At 28.8% G+C, this 24,070-nt stretch overlaps 1 protein-coding gene across 1 annotated transcript in view; it reads left to right on the top strand.

The window, feature by feature from the left end:
- The window catches only part of LOC129973432 (uncharacterized), a 70,222-nt gene extending 46,593 nt beyond the window's left edge, over positions 1 to 23,629 (top strand). The window contains exons 20-29 of the mRNA XM_056087499.1: positions 770 to 916; positions 6,054 to 6,145; positions 6,462 to 6,885; positions 11,314 to 11,475; positions 13,214 to 13,338; positions 15,595 to 15,857; positions 16,443 to 16,512; positions 18,281 to 18,483; positions 20,669 to 20,781; positions 23,268 to 23,629. Of these exons, the coding sequence (XP_055943474.1) occupies positions 770 to 916; positions 6,054 to 6,145; positions 6,462 to 6,885; positions 11,314 to 11,475; positions 13,214 to 13,338; positions 15,595 to 15,857; positions 16,443 to 16,512; positions 18,281 to 18,483; positions 20,669 to 20,781; positions 23,268 to 23,453 (1,785 nt within the window). The 3' untranslated portion in view covers positions 23,454 to 23,629. The remainder of the gene's footprint in view (positions 1 to 769; positions 917 to 6,053; positions 6,146 to 6,461; positions 6,886 to 11,313; positions 11,476 to 13,213; positions 13,339 to 15,594; positions 15,858 to 16,442; positions 16,513 to 18,280; positions 18,484 to 20,668; positions 20,782 to 23,267) is intronic.
- Positions 23,630 to 24,070: the final 441 nt, after the last annotated feature.

Here is a 24,070-nt window from a genome sequence, read left to right as displayed (position 1 = left end):
TAAAAAAAGTAAAAAAAATAGGCTTGAAACAGAAAGTTTCCTAGAGCGCAAAAATAGGCTTAACCGTCGCCAAATAAGAATCGCTATGAGTTAACAATAGAAATACAGTCTTCCAAAGCAACTATGTTTTTAAAAAATTGTCTTTGTAATATCTTAAAATTCAAAAAAAAAATTATCTTTATAATAATATCAATATAATTTCCGTACTAGTTCCTCTTAGATTCAATTTTAATTTTAATTTAATTCGATGCGCAATGTTTTTAAATGTTATAAGGGAATTCCAACTCATCTATCGAAACATTTAATTGTGTATGTTTGCTAATTATTAACTACGTAGTAGGAATTTCACTTTCCCTTTTATTATCAATACTTTTTAATTTGCAATAAATTATTTCAATTGATTTCACGTTTTTCAATCGTATAAAATACAAAAGTGAATTTTAAAAAAAATTCATTTTATATTAATTATTTAACAGCCTAAAAAGTCAATAATCTGAGCGAACAAGCTAGTCGCCAAAGTCAGCTATTTCTTCAAAATGCATTATCGTAGTATTAGACGTCTGTTGTGGAACGACTTTCAGTTCAGTAATTTTGGATGAAAATCGCTCATTTACAATTTTTAATGATGAAATAAAAATCCTTTAAATGTTAGTTATTTCCTTAATGCAAACCGTCATCTATTTGTAAATTTGGATGGGAAAAAAATTTCATAAAATTAAATAAATGGGTAAAAATACTAAATTAAATGTATTATATACTTTCTTTTTAGACAAATATCACTGAGGACAATATTTTGAATTCAGTTGTGAGTGTTGACTCCCTGATTAGCACTTCAAATAGCCTAAGTTCAGCAGATGTTACTTACGTGACACGCATATTAAGAAATGTAGCTACCGTACCTATTATTAAACCCGAGGTGAGTTTCTTTATAGACATTATATTTTTTATTGAACTACTTACAAAAAATATTTTATTAAAACATTCAGAATTAATAAATGATATGTTTTTTTATAAAGCGTTAGTATGTTATTTACCTTTTATTTATCATTTTATAAACTATGTGGTTTTCATAGCAATAAATGAATAGTTTTCACAAAATTATTTTTAATAATTGAACATAATAAGAAAGTGAAAACTCTTTTAGGCAATACATTCATTTATGTTTATATTTTAACCCTGACTCCTAACTATCCCAATTATCCAAGTTAACTTCCAGTGAATGTTGTATTGTTATAGCATAATAGTGTAGTTTGGCAAAGCTGTAGGAAATATAATTAGCATCTAAAACATTTTTCACTCATTTTCGACCTAAATTCAGAAATAGCGCGAGGAAATAAATTTATACATTATTTATACATTTATACATTTTCCGGTTTGAAATTTAGTTTAATGTGCACTTTCACATCACCAAGTATGCTATCAATGCCAAGTTATGTAAATTGGAAATCAAGATGTCTGCCAAAACAAATATTACTGTAAATCAATTCAGTTCGAAGATTAACTGATTTTTTTAAATTATAATTATGATATTTAATGATTGGGATTGTTTTATTTACAAAATTTGGTATTTCAACCTTTAAGAACCGCTTTTATTCGGTCTCCTTTGAATGAAGTATTCGAATTCTGAAATAAAGAATTTCTGCAAATGGTTACGCTGGTCTGTGCCATGGGCAATAATATTACAATATATGAAAAAGGCAAAGGTTAAAATTTATTTAACTTAAAATGCATGCTATAACTTCGCTAGTAACGAGTGCTGAAATTTAGTAGTTCGTTGAAATATTGGAAATGTGTATTACAAGGATAACAAAAATAGCACAGAGTTAAAAAAAAATCCGTTCATATTAACTTCAGTCTTTCTATTCCTAGCAGCTTTATTTGTTAATATTTTTCCTAAGGAGAAGAAATTTCAAGAAATTAATACTTACTCGATTTCATTAATCTTACATTTGGATAAGGAATGCTTCAGAAATTTCAGTAAAAAACAGCTGATCTTTCAGAAATGTGGACGTTGTTGTATTACTACATATTCTCCATCATGCCGGCATCGAATACTCCGACATAATATTTCTGATGATATTTTTGTTCATAATTTTTCTGACCATCAAGTTCGCCAGACATCCACTCTTGAACAAACACTAGCATAACGAATTATTAAGAATCTACGAAAATAAAAACGATAAATCGCAAAAAATTTGTTAGAATAATATGTGGACAAGATTTTATATTAAAATGAAAATTGTGAAATAAAAACAAACGATTTCAAAAAGCTCAAGCAATTGCTTTTATCTATTTATTTATTTTTAATTTTATTTCTAATAAAATTCATGAACAGACGATTTCAATTAAAATAAATTAATTCATTAAGAATTGCATAAAGATATATTTTATTATTTCGTTATTCATTTTAAAAATAACTCTAGAATACATTTATTAGTATTCAAAATGCTTTTAATTACAAGAAATTAAATAAACAGTTTAATTAAACACTTTAATCAATATCTATTTGTTAATAATTTCGCCCAAGATTTTTGTTGTAGATAGTCAAAACAAAGGAAAACTTTAGTAATCAAATCAGTAATAGAGTTGCTAGAAGAATTACTCCGGCTGCTTGTGTAGATTTAAAGAGCTGAGATACTGATATACTCATTTATATATCAGCTCTATGTGTAGATTACCATATTTGAGACAAACTTAAGAGAGATTTAAACTAGATTTTCACTTTCTTTTTTCTTCTTATCATCTACTTATTAATACAGTAAACCCTTGCTGAGTGTGTTTTTGTCCATTGACACAATCATTATCTAAATTGTGTCTATTTAATTCGTTCACCACTAGAATTTTACTTTTAAGCGGTACGTTTTAGAGTGTCGACCGTACTCTAGACTGAAAATGAAAACAAAGGAATTTATTTTTTAAATTTTCAAACCAATTGGCTACGATGGATTTTTTAAAATGAAAGAAGAAAAGTCAAAGTTAACGTTGATTTGTCTTTATTTACCTTTGCTGATAGAGAACGATGATTCAGAAATATAGAATTAGTGGATTTTCGCACCAGCAATGAAAACAGCGATAATGAAAAAGATAAATCGACCTCAACTTATAATAAATAACATTGTCAAATAGGGAACAGAAATTTTCTAATTTTGCCATGGAGAACAACCGAAATGTAAAAATAAGAGGATACATTATAAAATATTTTGAAAAACTTAGCGTTTTACTCCTGCGGCTTTAGAGTTGCATCAAACAAGAAAATTTATCAGCTTTAAAAAAATAATTACTTTTAAATATTAATAATAAAACAACTTATTAATAATTGAAAAACCTTGAACTGATATTTGCTTCATTTTCTCCTTTAAATTTCTATATTTATATGCTTAAAATACAAGATTTCTTAATATTTCTTATATATAACGCAATTTTTTTTATACTCGCCATTGCGAGATTCCATTTTACCCAAGTGAAATGTATCAATGATGATATCTTAAAAGCATAAAATATTCTACAATATTTTTGCAATACTTTTAGCAATTAGAATATCGATTTACATCCAGAAAATATCGCCTAAGACTTAATATCTTGTGCAAATAATGACTCTGTCTATTACAAAGAGTTTCTTATTGCAAATGCTGATTTTCGGAGATGAAAGTATTACGCTGTTAGAAGAATTTGAATAATCACGAGTTACCTTTCTGAAATATACTAAAAGTCTTTAGGCTTTAAATCAATTTAATAAAAAGACCTTTTGCCCTAACAGACAAAATATAGAGATTACTATTATTTAAAGTAATAATAATACCTACTTATATAAAAATAACAATAATACCTACTTATATAAAATAATAATAATACCTACCTACCATAAAATAATACATATCAAGCCATAAAAGTGTACCATCCAACATTGGTAAGAAGAAGTGGATAAAATTCTAATTAATTTTTACTTATATTAAAGGTGTGGGAGGGGGAATGATAAAATTCAGCTGAATTTTGACATTTTCTCCCTATTAACTTCCAAAATATTATTGGACAAAAATAATTTTTACATCATCTTAAAATTCAAAAATTTTTCTTTTCAACGATATCTATTATATTTTGATGTATAATGTTTTCAATAAAAAAATATTGTAAATGTATTTTCCGACAATATATTTCACACAAAATAAAAATTAAATTTAACCAGCACAAGCACGTTATGCTCGTAGGAAAAAAATGATCTTTTATCAATGTGTTGCCATCATGCTGGCAAAAATTCAAATTCAAATATTAAATTAATCTCAATCAAGCCAAAGCAATCATTTTGGCTTGATTGATCATTTTGATTTTTGATTTTGGCTTAATTGATCATTAAATTGTTCATTTTTTGCACGTGTCTGTGTGTAATAAAATACACATGAAACATAGTATTTTCTTGAAAATTAAATGCAATAAATAAATTTCTATGACTTTTAAAATATGTATATTATTAATCAATAATTATGCAGCAAGCAATAATTAATAGCAATTATATTATATTATTAATCAATAAATGCGGCAAGCAATTTATATAGATATATAGCATATCTATTCTAATCAGAGCATCTAATAGGCATATGCATATAATAAGAAAAATGGTCTAAATGATGTAAAGAATTATATTTTATTCTTTTTGAGTCAATAAATGTTCAGATGAATTACGAATTTTATATTTTTATGCAGACTCTCGGCAGTATGAGTCATATTTAGTAAAATATTTTTTAAACACTAACATTTTAAAATAACAAGAAAAGTCAACTCTATTGCAACTAAAACTGAGTGACTTATAAAAATTTGAATATTACTCTCTCATAAAAACACACGATTTAAAATCGCCTTCATTGATACGTCTTTCTAGTAGTTACGTCAATTAGCATTCGGTTTAGTTTAGTTATATTAACGTCCCGTTGTAAAGCAACACTAGGGTTATTTTGGGACGGACCTCGTAATTTTGAACCGCGGTCAGATAACGAGGACGACACCTGAGCTGGCACCCCCCTCTCCACGCCACACCACACCAGCGGGAACAATTAGCATTCGGAGTTTTCCCGAGGTTGATTAATCTAAAATTATGGAACTGTTGATTATACTAAAATAATGGTATTCAAAATTTCATAACTCGGTTGTGTTTTGTTGCAGAAGATAGAAACATTTTATTTATTTATTTAAACATTAAAGTATCACGAATATTTCATTGCATATGATTCCTTATGATCAAAGAACTGTATAAAATTTAGACATTGAGATTTTTTTCAGAAATACTTTTATTTGTTGAAATAAAATAACTCCGCTTTAATTTAAAGTTCAAACTTTACAAAATCTGACCATAAAATTAGGGCGATACATAGCATAAAGAAAGAACGGCGTAAATTTCTATAATAGTGTGAGTTATATGATTATCAAAATTTGGAATTTACAAATATTTTGCTACTAAATTTATTAAGAGATCAAGTTGCATAAAAACTTTATTTGAAGCTTTTATCTAGCATTAATCCCATCGGACCAGATGGTCGCTGAAGACGGCCAGTAAAAACTAAAACAAGCACAAGAATTTGATTAAGCCGTTCCTCAGATAATAAGAATTAATTTTAAGGAAGAATATAATTTAATTTTGAAGAATATAATTAAAAGATTATTTTGCCATAAATAAAAATATGAAATGGCAAATTTGTATTAAAATAAAATACAATATGATACTAAAGATTTGATGAAAAAAGGCAAAGCATTCTATATGACATTATTTTATAGAATTTTTTAAATTAATATTTGCTTCTAATATTTAATTTAAGTGGGTTTAATAGAGCATATTCATTAGTTATTTTGCATACCCAACAGTAAAAATTGTTTAAATAAAATATGATTATTTATACAATGGCTTTAGCTAAACCAACTCTATGTAATGTCAATTCATTCTTGAAATTCTAAATCTGCTTCTTTCATTTTTTTTTTTTTTTTTGCTTGATATGGCATATCATGGATTAAATTATATTTCCTATATTTTAGGATATATGTTTACATTAAAACCATTTTTTTGCTAGATTTTAAAGTCAGTTGTCCACACCGTAGACACTGTTATAAACACAATGTCAGCTTATGACAACAGAGATTCCTTATCAAATGTTCCTAATAAGTAAGTGATGCATTTTTCCTAAAAGGAATATTAATATTAATATTAAAGACTATATATCAAATTTATTTTTCATATTTTATCCTAAGTTAATTAGGTACATAGTCAATACAAGGGCTAAAATTTCAAAATAAAAATATTATATTTCTCAAAATACATTATTGCATCATGTTCAACTATGCAAAATTGAATTTCATTGTATTAAAAAAGCTATTTTAACATTAATTTTTTATCTATCCGACAAAATAAAGTATTTGATTTTGAAACTCATCTCATTATTGCTTTATTTAAGTGACTCATTAATATTTCTTCTATTTAGAATATCTTCAGCTGTGGACACTATTATATCAAACACCGAGACCAATGATCAAGTTATTAAAATAGCAGGAAATAATATTGCCGTTTCTGTTCATCCAAATAATGCCAATGCCTCTTTTATCCTTACCGGAGGTGTCTTGGAGTCCTGGGGCTCGAATGTAACAACCTTATTCAACGACAGCAGCATCGATCATGCTGAGCGATTGGATCAATTTGAAATGTTTGAAGCTGCAGTACTTTTACCTGACAATCTGCTTTCAAGAAATCAGAGCGTTAATATGACCAATGTAGCCATCACTATTCACAAAAACTATTATTTCAGAGAAAACGTTGAAGTTATTAGCCCATTAATTGATATTTCTATAGGAAATGCGCCTGTGTATAATGTGGATCCACCAGTTGAAATGGTTTTTAAAGTACCAGAGGTAAATTTTGATTCTAGCATTTTATCATTTCATAATTTTTTTGATAACTAAAAGGCATTGTCTACCATTATAAATGGGTTCAATTTTTTTTAAATATCTGGTATACATTGTATAGAGAAAATATAGTAATCGTCAAAAAATTCGAACTTGAGATTTCGACAAATCTCCATTCAGGAAGGGCCCTGAGTTCGAAAAATACATTTTTAAGAAATGCCCATCTGTCTGTGACAAAGATAACTCAAAAATTTGATATTTGGAAAATTTGCAAATTTCTAATAAATTTTGTGTAAAATCTATTCACAGAACTTCCGTCTGTTCGTATATGCGTTAACACGATAGCAACAAAACGGAGAGACTTAGACAGATAAAATTCTGTGTACAAATTTAACATCTGTAATACAGACACCTGTCAAAGTTTGAGAGAAAACCAAAAATGGATTGATTGTTTGTTGGTCTGTACTTTCAGAAACATGTTAATGCCATAATTTAAGAACGCAATGACTTAAATAAACTAAATTAGATAAAGGATTTTGTGACTACAAGTGCAGTTTTGGGTTAAATCTTTGTTTCAATCGAGTGAGAAAAAATGTCTAAAGCACAAATTCGATTTTTTGGATACTATTTACCTCATGCTAAGGATTAATCGCCAAAGATGATACAATAAATTCAGTAAAAATGCGAAAATCACGCCAAAAAATATTTTATAACTATTTTATGGCAATTTCATGCAAGGCATTCTCTGGCATGACAAGTTTATTAGAAAGTATGTGAGAAAGTTTTGGGGAGACCACACACGTTAATTTCTATTGGTTAAAACCAAGAATTAATGCAAGATTTAAATTAAAGAAAATTTTCTAATTTTTGAGTGAAATTCATCTTATTAACTTAAAAATTCATTGCTGAATTTTTAAGAATTGCTAAGAAATTAATATATCAAAAATAGTTTTAAGTTCTTAATGGGGCCAATTATTTTAAATTTCTTGTATATTAAAAACATTAACATTCAAAACATATCTCATTTGTTCTAAAAGAAGTTGTACGTTAGTTGATTTAATATTCATTCACAAATGATGAGATATAAAGAATTTATTATTATAGTAAACATAAACAAAACAACGAATAACATAAGAACAAAAGAATAACAAAACATTAAAAATAAACAAACAAAACAAATGAATAAAAAACGAAATAAAAATATAATAACAAAAAGATTATTATTATAGTATACATTAATTTCCAATGTATTATATCTTTTTTATTAGTCTTTATAGTAATATGCAGTCTATAAAAAAGGTCGAACACATTTTTGTGTAACTTCCTCTAAAAGATACAAAAATAAAAATATAATAACAAAAAGATTATTATTATAGTATACATTAATTTCCAATGTATTATATCTTTTTATTAGTCTTTATAGTAATATGCAGTCTATAAAAAAGGTCGAACACATTTTTGTGTAACTTCCTCTAAAAGATACAAAAATAAAAATATAATAACAAAAAGATTATTATTATAGTATACATTAATTTCCAATGTATTATATCTTTTTATTAGTCTTTATAGTAATATGCAGTCTATAAAAAAGGTCGAACACATTTTTGTGTAACTTCCTCTAAAAGATACAAAAATAAAAATATAATAACAAAAAGATTATTATTATAGTATACATTAATTTCCAATGTATTATATCTTTTTATTAGTCTTTATAGTAATATGCAGTCTATAAAAAAGGTCGAACACATTTTTGTGTAACTTCCTCTAAAAGATACAAAAATGTTTTCTTTAAAGATTTTCAAAAATAGTTTAGAGTTACAAATAATTATAAACTTGATAAGATAATAATTCATCTCAGGAAATTCTAAATAGTATTTGTTTTTTTAAAAAATTAATAAAATATATGAGCTATTTTCTACGATGTCGATAATAGAATAATTGCCGTGGGAAATATTCTGCTTTATATTATTCTTATTATAAAAGACCTAAATATTACATTTCACTTTTTTTATAAAACATACAAAATGTATTCTGCCTTTATATACTGAAATAGATGAATTATACATATAGTGAAATTATCTGTTATAAATTCGTATTGGATAAAGGAAAACACCAGTTAATTTTTTTATGATTTTTTTAAAGATTTATGTATTAAAAAATATTTAAGATTAGCCATCAACATCATCATATTTGGCTAGACAGCCCAGGGTGGGCCAGCGCCTTCCTATGAATTATGCTCCACCACATTCTACTTTTGACACTTATGCGCCAGTTTCTTTCCTGGATAGCCAGGAAGTCTGTTCCCACTGACTCCATCTATCTCATTTTGGGTCTATCCCTTTTCCTACTTGTTAGAGGTTTTTGTAAAAGAATTTTCTTTTTAATATGAAATCATCATCCATTCTAAATATATGAGCCGTCCAGTTCATCCAATTTATTTTTACGAACTTTATAATATCTGGCTCTCAAGATTTTATATAGCTCAAAGGTATATCTTCTCTAAACATTGTTAATTTCTATACCACCAATAATGGCTCGTAAAATTTTTCTTTCGAAAATGGCTATTTTATTTTTTCCAGCTTTGGTCAGGGTCCAGGTCTCTAAGCCATAGATAAGTATTGGTCTAATTAAGGTTTTTTATAGTAAAAATTTTGTATTTCTTAATAGTAGTGAGGATTTAAAAAAAAATCGTTTTAGTCCGTAAAAGGCTTTATTTGCATTCATTAGATGACCTTGAATCTCCTTGACTATGCTCTTGTCATTGGTAACTATAGGACAAAGATAAGTAAAACTTTGCACAACCCGAAATGTGTGAGAACAGATTTCTAGATGGGATTCATGAGAGGTTCCATTATTTAGTACAGGCATATATTTGGTCTTTCTGCTGTTTATGATAAGTCCCATGTTTTTAGCAGCATGCTCTAAAGATAGAAAAACATATTTTAATGCGGAAACAATTCTTGAAATGCTGTCAATATCTTCCGCATAGGCCAAAATTTGTGCTGATTTTGAGAATATATTGCCTCTGATGTTAGTTCCTGAATCTCTAATGACTTTCTCTAAAGCAACGTTAAAAAGAAGATACGATAAAGAATCACCCTACCTGACGCTATTATTGACACTCATTTCTTCTGATAAAGATCCTAAGAATTTGACCCTGCAAGTGGTATCGGACATACTTGCAACTACAAGTAATTTGTTTAGGCGGTAATTTAAGATTAGCCACCTTTGGCATTTTATTGACCGTGTTGATTTTAAACGAATCTCTTGTGTATAATATCCATAATTTGATCCTCATGACTTCATCAAAAAGTTAATTTTAAACATGACACTACGGCAAATATTGGCATGTTTCTTAATAGTTTTAAATCCATTATGCTTATTGAGTACAGGATCCACCCATATGGCGCAAAGCCCCATATCATCATTAGGCCATTAAAACCTAAAATATCTGGTTAATATATCTCAACGTTGTTATATCAACGTTAAAATATCTAGACGTTATCTTTTGTGGTATTTAAATTTCTCTTTTTAATTTCTCATAAAAATTGCGTAGATAAGTAAGACTTTTTTTTTCTTTACGGGAGAAAATCATACAATTAAATATTTGCTGAAACAATAAAAACGGCATTGAATTTTATTAAAGGAGCGTAATATTTTATTGAAAATTATGCAAAAAGTATTTTTTAAATATTTTCAAAATTCAAAGAAATTACATGGTGAATAAATTCGTCACATTAAAAAGATAAATTTTCATTTTGACATGGTGTAAAAGTCACTTTTGTGCAATATTTCGGAAATGCAATTTTTGAGCAATATTTGTTTACCTGGAGTTATCAAGACAGAACACCAGAATTTTGCTTGAATTCCGAATTTTTAATTTTTAATAAATTAAAATTAAAAAAAACGTTCTGAGTTTCATATTCTCAGCCTCCTACGTACATCGATCTACCAAAATTTGACGATCAAAACGTTCTGCCTGAAGAACACCAACAAACGCACGATCATACACAAAGAAATTCTCTTTTATAAATAGTAAAAAGTATGAAAAAGTTAAATCTGTATTGTTTGCCAACGGGTTCTAAACCCTACGCGCTTTTGCGCATGCGTTAGAATGGATTTAATTCATCAAAATAGGTGTGAGAGGAAAGATGAATGGAGGAGATGTTTACATTTAACAATAAAGTAAACTCGGATTACTCGTAGATTAAATTAAAGTAAAAATAATAAGGCTAGGAATGAAACGATACTCATTTACACGTGAAAAAAATTGAACGAAAAAGTATCTAATAGGGCTGAAATCAGGGTCAAAGAATTCCACGTCTCACTCCTTACTGAGATAGAATCGTCGAAAAATGGTCGTCTCGGAATACTGATACGGACAGCATTTTCTTTTTCCTTGTTTTTTAATTCATGATTTCCGTTGTATTTCAGAACTTGTTGAAAGAAAATTTTTCTTGGGGATGTGTCTATTGGGATAAAACAATGAATGATAGATCTGGTGGATGGTCTTACGAAGGCTGCTTTGCTAACTTGCTTGATTCTGCCCATGTGCAATGCTACTGTGACCATCTAACAAGTTTTGCTGTTATTCTGGTAATTTAATTTTTCAACGTTTTATTTTGATAAGAGACAGGTGATGAATGTATAGTTTCTTCTAGAAATAATTAACCAAATACTCGAGACCAATTAATATAATTGATTTTTCAGTTTCAGTTAGAAACTATATTAACTAAACGTCAATTAGAAAGTATATTTGCCTTTTACATTCCAGGAATTTTACGGTAATATTTACGATATGTTTTAATATGCGGTAATGAGTTAAAAGAAATTAAATATGATTTTTTAGACATGTTTCTCATATATAAGGTTTGAAAAATACACTTTCATCATTAGTTTAAGAAATCATGTTTTTCCTGAAGTTTTGATTCCAATATACGTTACTAAATTTCAGTTGCTTTTTTATGCTGATTAAAAATAGAATTCAGCACTTTTTTAATTACCATAATTGATATTTAAATACATTTTTCAGTATTACTAAGTATTTATTACATACCGCTTAAAAGTGGAGCACTAATGGATTTAAAAGACTACATTATTAAAGACGCCAACTAAATCTGAATTAAAAACTAAAAAATGAAAATATAGCAGAATAGTGAAAACGATCTACTATTCTGAGACTTTTATTTTTATTTTACAAAAGCTGATAAAAACAAAATAAGTTGCTGAACATGAAAAAAAAATATAACATGTAAAATACATTATAATATTATATCAATATTTCAACGCAGTTTCAAAAATTTTCTTTTCAGTACATCTTTCAGCGATCTTTTTGACTTTCTCAGAAGAATGTACTATAATCGTCAAAAATTCGAGCTCGATATTTTGACGAATCTATACGTTTCAGACTTCCTTGAGTTCGAAAAATACATTTTTGACAATATATCTGTCTGTGAACACGATAATTCAAAAACACTTTGAGTTAGAATGAATGAAATTTGGGAGCAAAATGTAGATATCTATCAAATTTTGAACGAAATCCATTCAGCTGAAATTATTTTTGTTTTACTGCCCGAATATTATTGAAATCATACCTACAAAACGCAAAGTGATAGATTAATAAAATTTGGTACACTGGTTTAATATCTTCTTCATACTGTTTATACTATAATACTGTTTAATCATCCCTTTAGTGGGTCGATAAACTGAAGACCAAGCATGCTTGGGAACTAAACACTGGGGGTTCCGCGTTAGGCTGACCACCTAACATATGCCTTGCACCCCTTGCCCTCGGTCAAGAAAGCATATATGGGCACCTTGGCCTACCTAGAGCTGTTGTACCACTCAGTTTAGTTTAGTTTTAATATCTACAATGTAAATTTTTTTTAAATCAAATGTTAAGCTAAATCTGTCAAAGGGTTGGTCAAATGAAGTGAAACTCATTAGGTTATGAGTCACATACGGTTGAGCTACTTATGAGTCACATAGGTTATAAGTCACATACGGTTGAGCTACTTATGAGTCACATACGGGAATAGCCCTTAACCTTTGAGTTTCATTTCGATAAATATATTGTTATAAAATGCACTTAAAATATTTAAAAAATAATTAACAGTAGAAAAAAAATTATATGCCAAAACTATTGGTTTTATTGAAAAAAATTGCACAATTTGGTAATTATAATTGAAACGGTCTGGCCTTTAGAGCACCAACACACATTCATAATTATAATTAGCTATGTTCATTTTCATATAATTTCTGTTAATCATTTTTAATTGCTGGATTGATTATTGTTATTTACAAAAATTATTATTTTTCTGATATTATATTTCAGGAAATAAACTATTACAATGAGTTTGCTCCAGTTCACCGGAATTTATTGAATATTATAACTTATATTGGATGTTTTCTGTCGATATTTGGACTAGGAAGCATCATTCTCACGTTTATTTTATTTAGGTATGAAATTTTCTAAACTTCTACTTTTTGTTTTGAAATGTCTTTTTTAAATATGAGGAAAAAAATGGAATCTCAAATTTTATTTAAGATATAACATGAATTTAAAGATGCATAAAAAAAAGTTTTAATAAATACATTAAAACTTAATTTGATACTTAGTTATTTCAATATAGTTTTTAAGATTAAAAAAAAATTCTTTTTTCACTCATGACATAGCAGTTATTTAAAGAGATATTTTATAGCTTACATACGAGTTCATTTAATAAAAGCTCATAATCTTCCAAGAGTTGAATCTTCTCATAAATTCTTCGACAAATTAATATGTTGTTGCTGCTGCTTATCCCCCTTAACTGAACTCCAATTCAAACCAAATAAGAGATAGGGGAAAGAGTAGTGCTGTAGCTTCTGAGAGTAAGGACTCTTGAGCACCCGAGGACAGAAGTCTGACTTTAGCTCATATGAAGAAGATGATACTCAGACATTCGTTTGCATAACCCCTTTTTAAAAGGCTGTTCTTTCACACACCTCACAGATAGAACACAGGGTAGAGAACAACCTTGCCCGATCCAGGACTCGAACCCGAGATGCCCAGATCACAGGGAAGATGCGCTGCGCCTAGACCATGACGCTGGCACAAATTAATATTCCTACATAAAACAATAATTAAAACTGATAAACATTTTGAAAGTTGTAAAAATTAAGAACCGCATATTTAATTATTGATTCTGAAAGCAATTCTTTAAATTTCAATTGCAAATGTTATATCCTCATATTTCATTTTATTTCATGATTCTTATTTCATATTAGAGAAAGAGACAAATTTGAATCATGGAAAATGTATCCTGCCTTCATGAAACACAATCAATATCAGTTTGCCTCCACATTTCTATCATACCACGATAGCGATGTTTTACAGTCATCGTATTCGCTAGACTTCTATGTCCGGAAAATTCTTCTTTGAAAAATTATGAGCTTTAATAAACCACGAGGTTCTTCCTATCTAAAGAACTTGAATAACCTCAATAAAGTTGCTGTAAAAACTAGAGTAATGTAAGAATTTCCAGAATTAATGAACTCGGAGATTTTGAAAATAAAGAGTTTCAGTGAAGCGACTTAGTGCTTTCTAAAGCTATAAAATATCAGAAATTCTTATGCTATAGTAAAAAGTTATTCTTATGATATGTTTGGAGAATAAAATAATCATATAATATGCTATTTGGACATTTGATAACTGAATTATTAAAGAATTATTTCGGAATTACTAAATTAATTAATTACTTCAGAATTACTTAATTACTTCAGAATTTCTAAATTACTTAAGAATTACTAAATTACTTCAGAATTACCAAATTACTTAATTACTTCAGAATTTCTAAATTACTTCAGAATTACCAAATTACTTAATTACTTCAGAATTTCTAAATTACTTAAGAATTACTAAATTACTTCAGAATTACCAAATTACTTAATTACTTCAGAATTTCTAAATTACTTCAGAATTACCAAATTACTTAATTACTTCAGAATTTCTAAATTACTTCAGAATTACCAAATTACTTAATTACTTCAGAATTTCTAAATTACTTCAGAATTACCAAATTACGTAATTACTTCATAATTACTAAAGTACTTATTTACTTACTTAATTACTTCAGAATTTCTAAATTACTTCAGAATTACCAAATTACGTAATTACTTCATAATTACTAAAGTACTTATTTACTTACTTAATTACTTCATAATTACTAAATTACTTCAGAATTACAAAATTTCTTAATTGCTTCAGGATTACTAAATTAATCGCTTCAGAATTACTCAATTAATTACTTCAGAATTACTAAATTACTTAATTCAGAATTACTAAATTACTTAAATTCGAATTACTCAATATAATCTCATTAATTACAATGTAGCTATGAAAAGATATTTTAATCTAACCTCTCCCCGCCCCCCCCCCAAAAAACTGATCATATTTTTCGAAAAGTGCATTAATATAATTTAATGGGGGGGGGGGTTATCGTCTTCAAATTATGATAAATGGTCAGCGGAAATTTCTGTGGGGAAAAAAAGGTTTTTAACAACAGAATTATTCATAAAAAATTTATAACTCTCTTTCGCAAACATATTTCATTTCTTTTTAAATTTTTGCCAGCGTTTCATTTCAAATCAACTTATCATTTGAATGAAATGCTAAGTTGATTTTTTTTTAAATTGATGATAAATTTGATATTGATGAAATTTTGTTTATTCTTGCAGCAAATGGAGGTCGGATGTGAAACACAAAGTCTTATTCAATCTCTCCCTCTCCCTATTTTTGTTCCTCTTCATTTTCGTGTGCGGAATCGAGAGAATAGGATCGAAGCACGGATGTATGGTAGTTGCTCTGCTTCTGCACAACTTCATGTTAAGCTCTTTTTCTTGGATGCTCGTAGAAGCAGTCTTACAGTATTACGGCTTGGTAAAAGTTATCGGAACTTACATCCCTCATTTCATACAGAAGGCTTCGTTCTTTGCTTGGGGTAGGTATAAGACATTTGAAATGTTTGCAATGGTTGATTCTTTTACTCGAATTACACCCAAAGAAAACACCACGAATTACACCAAAAAAAAATTACACCAAGCCTAAAAATATTTTAACATAATATGACTAGAAAAAAATGGCCCTTTAAAGGGTTAAGAGAATTTTCAATTTTTTTACGGACTTTATTTTTTATACTAATTGATTTCTTTCAAATTTGTGCATTATTAAACATTAAATTCCCTTTGATTAATTATGTTATTTTAATATTATTGTATTGTAAATACAATAAATTTACAAAAAAAAATTATTATTCAGTACATTTTCCAATTATTTTTTCCGTGGCTGTTTTATGAAGTTCCTGCTCTTCAATAACTTATTTCATTGCTTAAATCGCCAAATTAGCACTAAGGAAATATTTTTATGCGAAGTTTTTCATAATTGGAAATTATATGTAAATGAATTTTTCCTACAATGGTAAATCAATTATTCAATTTAAATGGATTAAAAAAAATATTTTCACTGTTAGACAAATGTCAATATCTTTGCAGTATATGATTTTATTTTTATAAAAATATTTCTACAGGATTGCCTCTTATAATCGTGGTAGCTGTTTTAAGTGTAGATCACGGTCTCTATAGCGGTAGAAACGAATAGTGAGTACAACCTTATTTTGTCTAAAAGTCATTTCATTATTTTTATTATCCTTAAGTATTATTTTAGAATAAAGAGATCGCCGGATACTCATCACTCTTGACAAATGACGAACAAAAAGAAAAATTCTACAAGTCTGAAGGATTGAATCAAATCATCAGTCTCGAAGAAAAAAAGGTGTCTCTATTTCATCGGTGGATTATGTTGTTTGAAAAAGGATTAATGAAATGATAAATATATCGGTATTCTGATGTCTTATCAGTCAATATCATCTATAACATAATCTCAACTAAAAAAACGAGCCACCCCTTCCATTCCAAAGCGTTCGTGATAATATGAAAATCGGATCTCTGCAACAGCATATTCGAACACTGAGATGAACGCAAAATAGCCTCCACTACGGTGCGGCCCATACGGCCACCACCATCGAAAGGTACGTCCCGATATCGGCGTGAAGGCAGCTCAGTCCTACATCATTACGATACTCACCAGGGGAAAATAGAACTTCTTACTTATAAGGTAACTGAGGTGGCTCCCGATTATGATGATGTCGTGCCCGCATTACCACGGAAAGGGGGTGCAGTAGCTTCTGAGGGTAAAGACCCCTGAGCACCCGAGGGCAGAAGTCTGACTTCTAGCTCATATGAACTCACACACTTGCTTTCACAACCCCTTTTTACTGGGGGGGGGGAGCCACATTCACACACCTCACAGATAGAACACAGATGAAGAACAACCATGCCTGAACAGAGATTCGAACACGGGACGCCCAGATCACGGGAAAAATGCGCTACCCCTATGCAAGGACGCCGGGTGATTCCCGATGATATTCATCTTTAACATAAAGGCAAAACAATTGTAATGAGTGAATTTTATCCTCCGAAAATAAAAGTAAATGACGCTCAAAAAGGGCGATTGTACAATGTTGGAAAATTTTCTAGCATATTGGATTATTTTTATATATCGATTGTAATTGTGTTAATCAGTTAAGTAATTCCAATATATATATGTATGTGGGGGAGGATTACTTAACTCATTAATACAATGCTTACTATATATATGATACCTACATCAAACTTCTCTGACTAAACCGAATGCATATCATTTTTTTTTTTACTTTCAAGTTTATATGTATCCATGAACTGCAAAGCAGTTTTCAATCAGCATGTACTAACCATTGGCAAGATTTTAAAGTCAACGTGTAGTTATTTTGTTTTTACCTTTGGTTTATTATTGAAAGAAAGCAAGGTATTCAAAAATAGAAATTATTTTTCGATATTTATAAAAACTTTTAACACACTCATACAGGCACATATATATCCTTTTGAATTGCTTCTTTTAAATTTTATAATTTCAAGAATTTTCCTTCAAAAAATTGCAGAATTTATTTTAATATTACAACTACTTTATTTCTGATATTTCAACATAATTTAAATGAAATTTATTAGAATCTATGCTTTAAAATAATTGGGCATTAACGGATTCAAAATACTGCCAAAAAGAACTAACAATAATATGAAATAATACCTAAGATTCAATTGCTTTTCTCATATAAAGTTTATGATGCTAAAATTAGAAACTTTAAAATTCCCAGCGAGTTTCCAATAGATGTCCGTTGGATACTTGAAATAAGACTGTAAGAAAATTGTCCTAGGGAGAATTAATTTATATTCGAAATAATTGCATTTAATTCTTGTTCAATTTTTGCAAGGATTTATTTATTAACTATTTTATTCTTATCTTTTTTATTATTATTATTATTTCTTTCAGTTGTTGGGTGTCTGAAAAAGCATTCTTTTACGCTGTAGCAGCGCCTGTTTTATTGATGCTGGCCATAAATTTTGTGATTTTTGGAGTAATCTCATATTCCATCACTTGTGGTAGATCCAAACAGTATTTGAGGAGTAATCAAAGTGACAAACAAGAAATGATAGCTCGAACAAAAGCTGTATTTTGTGTGTCAGTACTATTAGGTAAAAATTAATTTGTTTCGTTTCTGCCCGCTTCCTTTCTATAATGCCGAGTTTACATTTGCCAATTATAAGACTGCCAGTAGACAGCGCTTGCGCAGAAAGCGATTGATTTAGGTTTGCCATAATTTCATAAGATAGATTCGAGCATTTCATGCTTGGCTATAAATTGCCGTTTTGGCTTCCCTGGATTTTTCTTTTTCATTGCGTATGGTACTAAAATGATGGATATTTATACAAAGACATATGGTAAAATAAAAAAAAGGTCAACTTATCTAAATTTGGAAAACTATAGAAAAAAATGGCAAACAAAATGGAAAAAAAAGAAAAAGAAAAAAAACATAATCTTGCAACAGAAAGAATAAGGAGCAAAAAAATGTCGGAATTAATCTATGATAAGTGATAAATTTTTTTCAAGCAAAAAAAAAAAAAAAAAAAAAAAAAAAATCTCCAAATTTTACAAATGCATGCGTAGTAAGAAAAAAATACAATATAGCGGCATGTTGTCCCGTCGTGTATTTTTCAGACTTTCTACGCATGCGCTGCCTACTGGTCAACTTATAACTGGCCGAGTGTAAACGTAAATGCGTATCTCTCTCATGTTCAACAGGAATACTAGAACTTGCGCTCACTCATTAACTAGTGCACTCGTATGGTAGATTTACTGGAACTTAATTAGCTTCGGCAGGAATATTTGGCGAGTATTTAGAGGGATTATAATCAATTCGATGCAATATTTAGAGAAATAAAACTTATTTCACTTTTTGTGGGCATCGTATATGTAAAAACTTGTTCCAAAATACAACCACCTAGCCCTTTCCAGAAATTGATTTCAGAAATTACGCTTATATAGCTATTATATTAGGCTTGTTCGAAGTCCTAAATATTTATTGGAATTGAAATTACCATAAAAGTCCAACTTATACGAATCTATACTTTCGATCAAAGAATTCAGGAAAGAAACAGAGAGATTAAAATATAAAGTTATATATATTTTTTAGCTTGAATGTGCATAGATTTTGAACAAATTGAAAATGAACATTAATTCCATGACAATATTTTTAAGAAAATAGACAATAATTTGTTAGAATTTTACCTGCGGATAAAACTTTAGCTTCTGATATCGTATCTAAGAATTAAGCTCTTTAACGCAGTATGTATAGATGTTGCATTTACATGTCGATCACTTGGAATGATGTATTTAAATAAGAAAATAAATGAACAAGAATAGAGTAAAATAGAAGATAGATAAATTTTCCTACTTAAAATAAAATGAAATACTGAATAATTGAATGAATTTCAGTGAAACTTAATAATTTCTTATTGAAAATATGTTTTATGTTATTTTTAAAATTGCTAATATGGTTCCTGTCTTATTTTTTTTAGCCGGAGAGTTTATTATTTTTCAAAAAAAAAAAACTGAAATTAAGGCAACTTATTTGAATAACTTCATCGTAAAAAAATATTCATTAATCTGTTTCAAGTATTAACTTATGAAATGTATTTAATAACTATATTTAAAATAATATAATATAGTTCTAAAATATAGTTTCTTATCAAATTTTGAACCAAAGCTATCAAATTATTGACCATTGGTCATTCTTTAATTTCGAATGTATGCAAACACAATAACATAATAAATAAATAAAAATTGTATGTGATTTTGTGGCAACAGTTGTAGTTCTGTGCCAAAATTTGATTTCAATCGGTTGGAAACAAAAGGCGTGAGGATTCCTATTCGATTTTCGGGTACTTGTATATTAACCGTGTACTAATGATTAATAGCCAAAGATAGAGCTCTAGATTCAGTAAAAGAGCTAGGTTCACGCAAATGATTTATATTTCATAACTATAAGATGTGCAACTGGGAAACCATTATACCAGCTAACGAGTAGAGCATTAATTCACTGGAATTCAATCCAACGACGATACAGCTAAGATCTCCTTTTCATTTGGGATACCTTACATCGTTTAAATTTTTTTTTTAAATAGCAAAATTACATAAAATATTTTTTATGTTTTTTTTTTATCACACGTACACATTTTCTATCTTTCAATAAAGAAGTTTTGATTTAAAATGCTAAAAACGTTTTTTAATTACTTTTTTCATAAAATAGATTTTTAAACAGACCCATTTATATGAATTTCTCTCAAATTCTTGATATTAATATTTTTCTGTTTCTTCCAGGATTGTCTTGGGTATTCGGGTTTTTGGCAGCCATGGAAGGAGTCGAACTAATATTCCAATATTTATTCACCGTAACGACTACACTACAAGGATTCTTATTTTTCATCTTTTTTGTAAGTTATCTTCTATTCTAAACTCGTCACTAATCATTTAGCAATCGATCAGAACTTTGAAGCCTAAAATAAACCAAATGGGAGGGCCAGCGTTTTTAGTTTCCTGTCTAGTAGCTCTAAAGATAAATAAATATAAGAATCTAATTATAATTTAATTGCTTAATTTTATTTAGTTTGAATCCCATATGAGAAACCAACATCTTCTGGTAAATTTGAAAAGCAAAACAAAAGAAAAACCTGATTTCTAAGTTTCATAAAAATAATGAATTTGAAATATATTAAAAACAAAAGATAGAAACTAATTTTTAATAATTTTTTAAAAAATATTGATGAATAAAAATGACGAAAATATTTTTTAAGAAAAATTAAGAAACCAAAGCAAAAAACAAAAGGCGAATAAACAAAAAGATACGGAAATTAAATCACAATAAATAAGGAAACGAAGATTTTTAAAGTTAGAAATTAAAACACTTGATAAATGATCTGAAATTTCTATTTTCTTTAAAGTATGTGTATCTCATTCTTTTATGAGTTTTGCTCAGTCTTTCAAATTTTCGAATTAAAAAAAGTGAAACTTCTATATTCTTATTGCACTATACTTTTTAAAGCTTTTTTTAAATCACCAAAATCGTTCCAAATTAATCCATAACATGCCTTATAAACTTAATTTTCAATTTATGATGTTTATTTTAGAGAACATATACTGTTTTTTCCTCAAAATGTAAGTATTAATAAAATGTTATTTTTACATGCGAAACTACAAAAAGAAAAAACTGATATAGTAAAACGCAGCTTATGTGATCGTGGTTAATGTTATCAGTCGGTTTATATTATCAAAGTCGTTTGGTCCCAAACTAACATTTTCAAATATATACAAAAATATGCGTTTAATGTGACAGAAAATATGCGTTTGATGTTATTAGATTTAAAGTTAAGAACTAATCGAAGTTCCATTCCCAACCAGAGTTAACAGCTGTCAATCATCGAATTTCTTGCTCGCCATGTAAGAAAGCATCTCAGAATAATTTTTTCACATGGAATGGAGTTTTCATTCTTTAGCGTTCTGGATTGGTTTAAACGGACATTTATCAACTTTGGCTTGAATTCTAATGAACAGTCATAAACCACAGTTGCCTGCGATTGAATTTTGAAAATAAGATGGTAAAAAAAGAAAAAAAAAAATTCTTGCTGATTCTGATAGGAGCGAATGTATTCGGGGGAAAAAAACCTTCCAAAGAATAGCGAAATGAGTCAAGCATTGATTAATTTGAAGTCTGGCATGCAACATAATTTAATAAATAATACTTAAAAGGAACTAATAAGCGTACGGATAATATACAAATGTATTGTTGAAGAATATTTGTGAACAAAGCAACAAATCAGAAATTTTGTAATTGTTATTTTTGATATAAATTTTAGATAGTCCTGAGATATGAAATTTTCTTTCCTTTTCCCTTGATGTCATAACACGTGAAATATTTCTTAAGAAAATTCTTTGATCAAATCTCCACCCCTGTGAACCCTCTAATCAGCAACCAGATTGAGTTTACACATAAGAAAGGCAGATATCCGTATCCATATTCCACTACTAAAAGATCACTTCTGCTCAAGCTGCCTTAATCTGCGACATTTTGGTTTTCACTTTTCTTCTTTTATAACTTCTAGCCATTCTTTAAACTACATCGTCTATAAAGACTTCCCTCTCAATGCAATTATCAAATGCTATCAAATAAATTATAGATATTCTATCTCAAACGTTTCTGAGCACTCATTCAGAGTAGAAGCGCATTGTTGTGCTGTTACTCTAACATTCATGTGATATGTGACCTTGATGTCATAAAAATATTGTTGATTTTATCCAATAGCACTTGGTCACTTATAAGACGACCAATAGGCAGCGCATACGTATAAAGTGACCGATTTAGGTTTGCCGCAATTTCTTCAGATAGATTCAGGCATTCCAAGCTTAGCTATTAATTGCTGTTTTGGCGTCCCTGAATTTTTTTTTCCACTGCGTATTTTATTAAAATGATGGATATTTACACAAAGAAACATGATAAAAAAAAAGGTCAACCTACTTAAATTTGGAAAACTATAGAAAAGAAATGGCAAATAAAATGAAAAAAAAAATTACTATCTTGCAACAGAAAGAACAAAGACCAAAAAATGTCGGAATTAATTTGTGATAAGTAATAAATTTTTTTCTCGCCAAAAAAATCTCCAATTCTAGAAACGCATTCGCAGTAAGAAATAAATACAATACAGCGACATATTGTTGTCCCGTCGGGACAATTACTTGCCATCGACTGAACCGCATTTTTCAGCCTTTCTGCGCATGCGCTGCCTACTGGCAGGCTTATAACTGGTCTAGTGTAAACCCTGCATAAGAGCACATTAAAATGCAGAACACTTTTTTGCAATTAATTTTCTGTGATGTGCAAGAAATGAGATTAAACTAACTTTTTAAATTTCTGACATAACAATAGGTTTTGCGACAGAAGAAAACGAGAGACCTGTGGCTGACTTTTTTGAAAGGACCTAAACCGCACATTTCTCGTAATACTGGCGGCACAGAAACGGAGAGCGGAGAATCGCAGCAAGAACCAGTTCAAAACAAACTTCATAGAGTTTCCTACAAAGCAAAAATGCCCTACGTCATACTTAATAGGTAACATCGCCTCAAATGAAAACGAAACTCTTATGGAACTGTATTCCTTTAGGACAATCACAACTGTGAATTACAAAAGAGCAGGATTCAAATGCAACATGGATTTAAAAAAATGATCCAGCTTTTTGTATGTATGAAAGTTTCTATCTCAAGAATAAGAATGTATCTGCATCTTATCTATTAAATCTATGCTCAAGACTTCAGTTGTGAGATTTGACTTAAATATTTTTATTTTATACTTGTTTCGTGCTTATGTAATTGGAATTTTGAAATCGATTTTCTTATGAGAATTTTGTACACTTATGCACAAAATTCTCATAATGTATGTTGGGCAGGGCCGACCATCTGGGTGATGTAGCGGATGCTATGCACAGGGGCCCCAACCTGATCAAGGAATAAAATAATATTCTGAACAATAATAGCTGATTGGAAAGAAGAGAGAAAGAAATTTAAATGGAAAAATCTACGGGTTTGTAAATATATGAAGTTTACAGATATATTATAGTTTATTACTAGTGTGCAAGACGGGAATTTTAATTTCTTTCATTTTCTCTGCTCATAGTGTATATGGATCTTTTGAATGGAGGTAAGTCAACTTGCAACTTTTGAAATAATTGCAGT

This window comes from Argiope bruennichi, chromosome 1, assembly GCF_947563725.1.
Source record: "Argiope bruennichi chromosome 1, qqArgBrue1.1, whole genome shotgun sequence".
Taxonomy (NCBI): Eukaryota; Metazoa; Arthropoda; class Arachnida; order Araneae; family Araneidae; genus Argiope; species Argiope bruennichi.
This window is presented reverse-complemented; position numbering and strand designations above follow the sequence as displayed.